The sequence below is a fragment of the Danio aesculapii genome, chromosome 5, assembly GCF_903798145.1.
Source record: "Danio aesculapii chromosome 5, fDanAes4.1, whole genome shotgun sequence".
Classification (NCBI taxonomy): domain Eukaryota; kingdom Metazoa; phylum Chordata; class Actinopteri; order Cypriniformes; family Danionidae; genus Danio; species Danio aesculapii.
The window spans coordinates 71,947,176-71,957,175 of NC_079439.1; the positions used below are offsets into that span (position 1 = coordinate 71,947,176).

At 35.8% G+C, this 10,000-nt stretch overlaps 1 protein-coding gene across 1 annotated transcript in view; it reads right to left on the reverse strand.

The window, feature by feature from the left end:
- LOC130228738 (astrotactin-2-like) overlaps positions 1–10,000 on the reverse strand; it is a 544,402-nt gene that overhangs the window by 2,876 nt on the left and 531,526 nt on the right. The window contains exons 17-18 of the mRNA XM_056457174.1: positions 5,206–5,306; positions 4,568–4,751 (exon numbers count right to left, since the gene is read on the reverse strand). Coding sequence (XP_056313149.1) covers positions 4,568–4,751; positions 5,206–5,306 — 285 coding nt within the window. The remainder of the gene's footprint in view (positions 1–4,567; positions 4,752–5,205; positions 5,307–10,000) is intronic.

Sequence of the window (10,000 nt, forward strand, 5' to 3'; positions counted from 1 at the left end):
ATACGTATATAGTAGTGCATTGTTATAGATGATGTACCTGTGCACTTCATTATTTTGTAAAAAAGTATTTGCCCTCATAATCTTTTATTATATAACATAACCTTCCATACTGCATCAAAATTATTACTTTTTTTATTTCTAGTCATGGGATACCTTTAGGGCGGAGCTATCATTTCTTTAAGGCAGAGCTATCAGTCATTTAAGGCGGGGTTATCCTTTCTTTAGGGTGGAGCGATCAATCATTTAGGGTGGGGTTATCATTTTTTTAAGGCGGAGCTATTGGTCATTTAGGGTGGGGTTATCATTTCTTTAGGGCGGAGCTATTGGTAATTTAAGGCGGGATTACCATTTCTTTAAGGCGGAGCTATCAGTCAGTTAGGGCAGGGTTTTCATTTCTTTAGCGCAAAGCTGTTGATCATTTAGGGAGGAGTTATCTTTTTTAAGGCGAGCTATTGGTCATTTAGGGTGGGGTCATCATTTTTTTTAAGGTGGAGCTATTGGTTATTTAAGATGGGTTTATCATTTCTTTAGGCCGGAGCTATCGGCAATTTAGGGCGGGGTTATCATTTCTTTAGGGTGAAGCTATTGCTTAATTAGGGTGGGGTTATACTTTTTTAAGGCGGAGCTATTGGTCATTTAAGGTGGGGTTATCATTTCTTTAGGGCGGAGCTATTGGTAATTTAGGGCGGGATTATCATTTCTTTAACGGGGAGCTACACTCAAAAAATATATATTTTTTGCTTGTTCAAACTACTTATTTAATATAATCTGAATCAACACAATTCTTGAGATTTCATTGGGACAACTTAATTTTTTTATGTTCAATCCACATAAATTTGTTAAAAGCGTTAAGTTAACTTAATCGATTTGTGTTGGGATAACATGAATGAATTGTGTGAAACCCTGCATTTTTTACACTGTATTGGTCATTTAGGGTGGGGTTATCATTTCTTTAGGATGAAGCTATCGATTATTTAGGGCGAGGTTATCATTTCTTTAAGGCGTTTCGTCTATTGATCATTTAGGGCGGGGTTATATCTTTAGGATGGAGCTATCAGTCAGTTAGGGCGGGGTTTTCATTTCTTTAGCGCGAAGCTTTCGCTCATTTAGGGGGCGGAGTTATAATTTTTTAAGGCGGAGCTATTGGTCATTTAGGGAGGGGTTATCATCTCTTTAGGGTGGAGCGATCCGTAATTTAGGACAGGGTTATCATTTCTGTAGGGCGGAGCTATCGATCATTTAGGGCAGGGTTATCATTTTTTAGGGGGCGAAGCGATCAGTCATTTAGGGCGGGGTTATAATTTTTTAGGGCAAAGCTATCGATCATTTAGGGCGGGGTTATCACTTCTTCAGGGTGGAGCTATCAGTCATTTAGGGCGGGGTTATCACTTCTTCAGGGTGGAGCTATCAGTCATTTAGGGCGGGGTTATAATTTCAATAGGGTGGAGTTATCAGTAATTTAGGGATGGGTTAACATTTCTTTAGGGCAGAGCTATCAATCATTTAGGGCAGGGTTATCATTACTTTAGGGTGGAGCTATCAGTCATTTAGGGCGGGACTATAAGTTCTTTAAGGTGGGGCTATAATTTTATTATGGCAGGCCTATCAGTCCATTGGGGTGGAGCTATCAGTCCTTTGGTTTCCATGTCTCATTTCTACTCTGCCTTCATCGATTCATCAACATAAACCTAACCCCTAACCCCATTTAAAGAGACACATAACAAAAAACAACAAACACACAGCTTGTTTTAATTCCCACCGAAAATAAAAAAGGTAAACATACATCATATAATAGTAGGTGTGTAACAGTACACGCTGGTAAGGGTCTTTCATTACAGCTCCTAGTTTTACATCTTCACTGACTGAATCAATATAGACTCTGAAACCCCAAAATCAATCATTTAGTCTCCGGCGTTTCAGCTGATGTGTGAAGGAAACTTCACTCCACATTATATAGCACAGCTCCTGTCCAGTCACCACACGCTTTGTGTTTTGTTACTGTCAATAAGAAACAAAGGCTCATCTTTCATATTGTCTCCAGTTTATCAGGAAATTCCTCTCATAACTGCTGTTGTTGTGGCTCAAATCACTTTATAGGCACATCAGCATGAATATAAAAGGTATATTTTTTGTGCAAGTTGTATGTTATAAGTGCACATACGTTGTTTACCCAGAGTGTTTACATGGTCATAATATAGCAAGTAATGCAACAAGTATTTATAAATACTTTAAACTAGTTTTACATTAGCCAGTGGGGGAGTGTCTTATGTCTCTCCAGGCGTGAATTATTCATGACCATTGTCATGCATACAGCAGTGCTGACCCAAAACGGACTTTACAAAATGTAAACCATTGTAATGTTTTTTTTTTCTTTTGTATGAGAGAACTGAATATTTTTTACATAATTGTGAAGTAAATATTCTACCCCACAAGACTGGTCACTCAAAAGTCTTGTTTAGGCCCATTCGGTGTGTTTTTTTTATCTTATTTCAGCCAAATTTTATTTCCCACCAAAACGTTCGAACCACTTTTTTTTCTAAAAAAACGCAAGCACGTACATCAATATTTCTCGCACATTATTGCAGCACAGTTTATGCTGAATAAAAAAATACATGTTGGTCAATACTATGTAATAATAAGTAGCTGAAATAAGCACAAATGTCAGCGCATTTCAAAATATCTAAGGCGCCCCAAAATCACTTCAGACCCCAGAGGGTCAAATGGTAGTAAATCACAAGTCGACAGCATCACTCTTTTCTCTTTACTCCTACTTAAAGCACCAAATAAATATGAATGAACATCGCACGTCAATTAATCACATAAAACCAAACAGAGAATCTGCATGGCTATAATATTAGGTAATAGCAACTGCATTCCCATTAGTCAGTGTGAAAAGACTTATTATTAATAGTCGATTGTTTTTAGATGGGTCGCCATCAGTGGTGGAAAGAGTACTGAAAAATCATACTCGAGTAAAAGTACCATTACTTGTTTAAAGATGTAGTGCACGTAGAGTAAACGTATCTGTTGTGAATATTACTCAAAGTTTGAGTAAAAAGTAGACATTTCAAAAGTACTAAAGAGTAGTGAGTAGTGAGTATTACACTGTTAAAAGTTGATGCGTTTACATGTAATTTGTGCATGTGTGTAAACGTAACATTCTGTACACATATACTTATATATACATACACATATATATACACATACATACATATATATATATATATATATTTCATATCGCAGCTTCTTGGGATTAGCTAATTGCTACGTTTGAAATCATGATTGCGATGCAATTTCAATTAATTGCGCAGCCCTAGTCACCATCAAAAAAATTCCTTACATCAATATTTCTTCTATGACAAATCTTTTGATAAATCAATCTGTAATATTGAAGGATGCGGGGCAGATCAGATATATTAAATCAAACCACACACCCAAACCAGTGTTAAACGCTTCTCCTTTATAATATATATATATATATATATATATATATATATATATATATATATATATATATATATATATATATATATATATATATATATATATATATATATATATATATATATATATATATATATTAAAGTTAAAGTTAGGGTAATTAGGCAAGTCAAGGTATAACAGTGGTAAGATCATAATATTGATCTTAAAATGGTTTTTAAAAAAGTGATTCTAGCTGAAATAAACAAATAAGACTTTCTTTAGAAGAAAAAATATTTTCTTCTATATATATATATTAGTTAAAGTCAAATTATTCGCCCTCCTGTGAAATTTTTGTGTCCTTTTTTGAATATTTCCCAAATTATGTTTTTTCCACAGTATTTCCTAAAATATTTTTTCTTCTGGAGAAAGTCTTAATTCTTTATTTCATTATTTATTTCAGCTAGAATCACTTTTTTAAAACCATTTTAAGATCAATATTATGATCTTACCACTGTTATACCTTGACTTGCCTAATTACCCTAACTTTAACCTAATCAACCTATTTACGCCTTTAAATGTCACTTTAAGCTGTATAGAAGTGTCTTGAAGAATATCTAGTCTAATATTATTTACTGTCATCAAGGCAAAGATAAAATAAATCGGTCACACTTTACAATAAGGTTCATTAGTTAATGTTAATTAATGCATTTACTAACATGAACAAACAATGAACAATACATTTACTACAGTATTTGTTCATGTTAGTTAATGAAAATACAGTTGTTCATTGTTAGTTCATGTTAACTCACGGTGCATTAATGTTAACAAGCATGGACTTGGATGTTAATAAAGCATTAGTAAATGTTCAGTTATGATTAATAAATGCTGTCCAAGTGTTGTTCATGATTAGTTCATGTTAGTAAATGCATTAACCGATGAACCTTATTGTAAAGTGTTACCAATAAATCAGTTATAAGAAATGAGATATTAAAACTATTATGACTAGTATTATGTTGAAGAAAATCTTCTTTCTGATTTTAACTCTTATGAGGGTTAAAAATGAAAACTACAGTGCATGATTAAAATGCATTGGACTGTTTTCAGTACAGAAATAAATGAGATGTGGGAGATGCAGATGGCGTACCTGGGTCCGAGCTCGTCTTCACTTCTCCACACAAAGTCTCCGAACTTCTCATAGTGCGAGTTGTAGTGATGCTGAACGCGATACAGCAGCGGCGGAGAGATCTCCATCAGGGTGTTATAGGCCGTCTGCTGCTCCTTTCCACTCGTGTAGCCATTATACAGGTTGTAAACTTTGTCTGCGATCTCTGTGAGAAGAAACAGCATTTTAGCTGTCATAAACTGCTTCCTAATATCTATTAATGTAGTTAATGCTTTAATAATGATTAATTAACTACTTTCTCATGCTTAATAACTGATTAATAGTGTGCAGTTGTTATAAAATGTTCTCAAGTGCAGATTTAATAAGGTAGACTAAGTGCAGCTCTTTTCCGCAAACGAATAAGAAGCAAAGGTAAGATTCCCTAACACACTTTGATCATTTCTTTAAGTCTTGCACTCCTTTTCTTGGACTGAACTTTGTGTTCTGCTCTTTTTTTTTCTTCCTGTGATATTGATTCGCGAGTGCCGTGATTCATCCTGCTGCAGACTCAGAGCTGTGAATTCTGCTCTAGGAAAGTCTCTGGATGACGTAAAGCTAAACAGACAGACTCAGATAGAGAGTGCCATGAGGATATTCACACATGTGATGGAGTGAAGTACCTTCTGCTTTACTGTCGTCCACCATCGGGCAGGAGGTGCGGACGCTCACAAAACTCACATCCGAACGACTGCCACGGCTGTCCACTGCATACAGACTGAACCTGGAGCGGAGAACAGTTAAAAGAGAGTTACAATAGCCATGCTCGTTGCGAAATATGTTCGACATGCAAAAAATTAGCCCTGTCCACGGCACTTAAAATATATGTTAAAGGAATTAGTCATACTTTACAATAAGGTTAGTTAATGTATTTACTAACATAAACTAAGTATGAACAATACTTAACATTAACTACTCATTCAACCTTTACTATGCCTAATTAAAATGCAAATTTATGTTTGTTAACATTAGTTAATGCATCAGTAGTTAACTTTATAGTATAACTTTATTTTCATTAACTAATAACGTAAACAAATACTGTTATGAACATATTGTTCACTGTTTGTTCACGCTAGTAAACGCATTAACTAACATTAACCAATACAACTTTATTGTAAAGTGTTCCCCCTTTATTATTACCTTTATTGATAAAAAAATAGCACTCCAAGTATTGGACACCAAGTATTTTTAATTTTAATTTCTAGAAATTACACTCATATTTTGCTTGACACTATCAGCAGACTTGGCATGCTGTTCCAGGAGAGAACCCTGAGCTTGGAGATAATTGAGCTCAGGGATCCTGCCTGGTCAATAAGCATATTAGATGAGATCAGTTAGTTCTCAAGAGCTCCCCTTGGTAAAAGGATAAAAAAGAGGAGATGGGGTGGAAGGGGGGATTCTTCCAAAATGAAGATAAGGCAATAGGGTGAAATCGGTGTATGTATTGTAGGCTTGAATCGATCTGATTGGATTATTGCTGATTACAGATCAGAGACCAGCAGCGATCAATAATATCACATGTTTCTCCCAGAATTACTTTGTAAAACTTTACTAATAGTCATGTGAATAGTGTATATTTTTGCGAATGCATTGTCCTGATCACATTTGCATACCTTTAAAAATATCTTTAAAAAATGAGCATCACGCATTAATTACACCTGTTGGTTTTTGGATTACATTTAAGGCTAAAAATAACTATATTAAAATATAATTTCAGTGTTTCTACTAATTAATATTCATTCATGTTTGTGTCATAATTATTTGGGAAATATGCTAGCATTTTAAAAGTTAAAAAATGCATCTATAACATATTTTCTTTTATGCTTAGTGTAAAATAATGCATTAATTAAATGTATTGTAAGGCTGTGTGATATTTATTGTCAGAAACATTAATTCAATTAAATTCAATTCATGTTTGTTTCTATAGCACGTTTTTTTTTTACAACTTTAGAGTACAATTACAGTATAATGCCTAAAAACAATAAAGCTTTGACGACTTTATGTTTCGTTTATGTTTATTTGTAGAATGTAATATATACTGTAGTAGTCAACATCTGAAGTGGAAAATAATGTTATTGTGTAATCAATAAATACAGAATTTAATAATTAAACTAATAAATAATGACTATTTTAATGTATATATAATGCATATTATTGGAAATGATGGATGGATGGATCAAATGATAAATAGAAGAATAGATAGATAGATAGATAGATAGATAGATGGATGGATGGATGGATGGATGGATGGATGGATGGATGGATGGATGGATGGATGGATGGATGGATGGATGGATGGATGGATGGATGGATGGATGGATGGATGGATGGATGGATGGATGGATGGATGGATGGATGGATGGATGGATGGGTGGGTGGGTGGGTGGGTGGGTGGGTAGGTAGGTAGGTAGATAGATAGATAGATAGATAGATAGATAGATAGATGGATAGATGGATAGATAGATAGATAGATAGATAGATAGATAGATAGATAGATAGATAGATAGATAGATAGATAGATAGATAGATAGATAGATAGATAGATAGAATAACTTGGAGCAACACAAACACAGTATAAGTATTAAAATTGAAGGTGTCCCTGAAGGAGTGTTTCTGGCACTCTTATTTACGAGGCTCAGACCACAGAAACATGCGGGCAGGAGCAGGGATTCCAGGGTCTTCTGTTGCGTTGGGAAACTGCGTGCACAACAGGCAAGGAAAAAAACCCAGCCATTACGGCTAATAGCAGCTTAAATGGGACTCCCACTTCCTCTAATGACGGAGTTCCGTTTGGCAAAGGCAAAAGACATTAAAGCTGCAGCTCAGCATTTTCTCAGACCACCCAGTGCAAACGCCACTGAAAAACTCCGCAGAAACAGCCCACCGTCAGCTGGCATGAGCCCACCATTGAAAAATCATACTCAAGTAAATGTACCATTTCTCGCCAAAAAAATATAGTTCAAGTAGAGTAAATTGATCTGTTCGAAACATTACTCTGAATAAAAAGTTGCCCTTATAAAAGTGAGTATTATCTGTGAAAATTATCCCATCTTAGAGATTAACAGAGCTTATGGTTAAATCTAGCTGTGATGATATGCTAACACTCAGGTTATAACCTTTGACCCCGACTTACAAGCTAAAAGTGTCCAGCAGGTGGTGCAGCAAACCAAGCTCCTGCAGCACTGATCTAATAAATGCAGTTTGTGTGTGAAAACGTAATATTCTGTAATGATTGTTTATTAAATTGACTATTTAGTGATTTCAGTCCTCATAGAGTAGATATCTTCATCATCGAAAAGTGTGATTCCTGAGAAATGGCAGCCCTATTATTTATTAGTTGTAATCAAAACAAATGCTTCAGTTATGGTAATGTATACTACAGTATAGTGTAGTTGACTCTGATTGGTTAATAACCGTGGTAAGGGTTGAAATTGTTTTCCAGCAAACACAAAGCTTAACTTACTATACATGTATTGTTGTCAGTAGCCTGTTGTCAGACTGTATTCATAATGAAGTAAAGCCTCCTGAAATGTGTGTGGCTTAAACAATAAAGGCTGTCTTTCTCTAAAAAATCTGTATTGCTGCTTGGCATATGAAGTTTACTGTATACAGGCTTTCTATGCACAATGTGCCACGATCAGATTAAAGTGAAAGGCACTTTTTGGATATTTATTTAAATTCCTTCATTACAAGAAATTCTATTGGGCAGTTATACAGTAAACATGACATTTATCCATTCATCCTACCAATCAACCATCCATCTATCCTGCCAACCGAACAACCGTCCAAAAAAACAAAACAAAACAATCAACCAATCAAATCAATCGACCATCCAAAAAACCAACCAACCAACCAACCATCTAAAAAAAAACAACCAACCAACCAACCAACCAACTGACCAACCACCCCCGCCCAAAAGAAAACAACCAACCCAACCAACCAACCATCCAAAAAACCAACTAATCATTCAAAAAAAAACAACCAACCAACCAATCAAGCCAACCAACCAACTAAACCAACCAAACCAACTAGAAAACCAACCAACCAACCAACCAACCAACCATCCAAAAAAACATCCAACCAACCATTCAAAAAACCAACCAACCAACCATTCAAAAAAACCAACCAAACCACCAACCAAAAAAAAAAAAAAACCAACCAGCCAACCATTCAAAAAACCAACCAACCAACCAACCAACCAACCAACCATTCAAAAAAAACATCCAACCAACCATTCAAAAAAACCAACCAACCAACCAACCAACCAACCAACCATTCAAAAAAAACATCCAACCAACCATTCAAAAAAACCAACCAACCAACCAACCAACCAACCAACCAACCAACCATCCAAAAAAACATCCAACCAACCATTCAAAAAACCAACCAAACCACCAACCAACCAACCAACCATTCAAAAAAAACCAACCAACCATCAAAAAAACCAACCAACCAACCAACCATCCCCCCAAAAAATCCAACCAACCATTCAAAAAAAACAACCAACCAGCCAACCATTCAAAAAACCAACCAACCACCAACCAACCAACCAACCATTTAAAAAACCAACTAACCAACCAACCAACCAACCAACCAATCAACCAACCAACCATTCAAAAAACCAACCAACCACCAACCAACCATCAAAAAAAACCAACCAACCAACCAACCATCCAAAAAAAAACATCCAACCAACCATTCAAAAAACCAACCAACCACCAACCAACCAACCAACCATTTAAAAAAACCAACTAACCAACCAACCAACCAACCAACCAACCAATCAACCAACCAACCATTCAAAAAACCAACCAACCACCAACCAACCATCAAAAAAACCAACCAACCAACCAACCATCTAAAAAAAACAACCAACCAACCAACCAACCGACTGACCAACCACCCCCGCCCAAAAGAAAACAACCAACCCAACCAACCAACCATCCAAAAAACCAACTCATTCAAAAAAAACAACCAACCAACCAATCAAGCCAACCAACCAACTAAACCAACCAAACCAACTAGAAAACCAACCAACCAACCATCCCAAAAAAACAACAACCAACCGACCTACCATTCAAAAAACCAACCAAACCACCAACCAACCAACCATTCAAATAACCAACCAAACCACCAACCAAAAAAAAACCAACCAACCAACCAACCATCAAAAAAACCAACCAACCAAACCAACTAGAAAACCAACCAACCAACCATCCAAAAAAACATCCAACCAACCATTCAAAAAACCAACCAACCAACCATTCAAAAAACCAACCAAACCACCAACCAAAAAAAAAAAACAACCAACCAGCCAACCATTCAAAAAACCAACCAACCAACCAACCAACCAACCAACCAACCAACCATTCAAAAAAAACATCCAACCAACCATTCAAAAAAACCAACCAACCAACC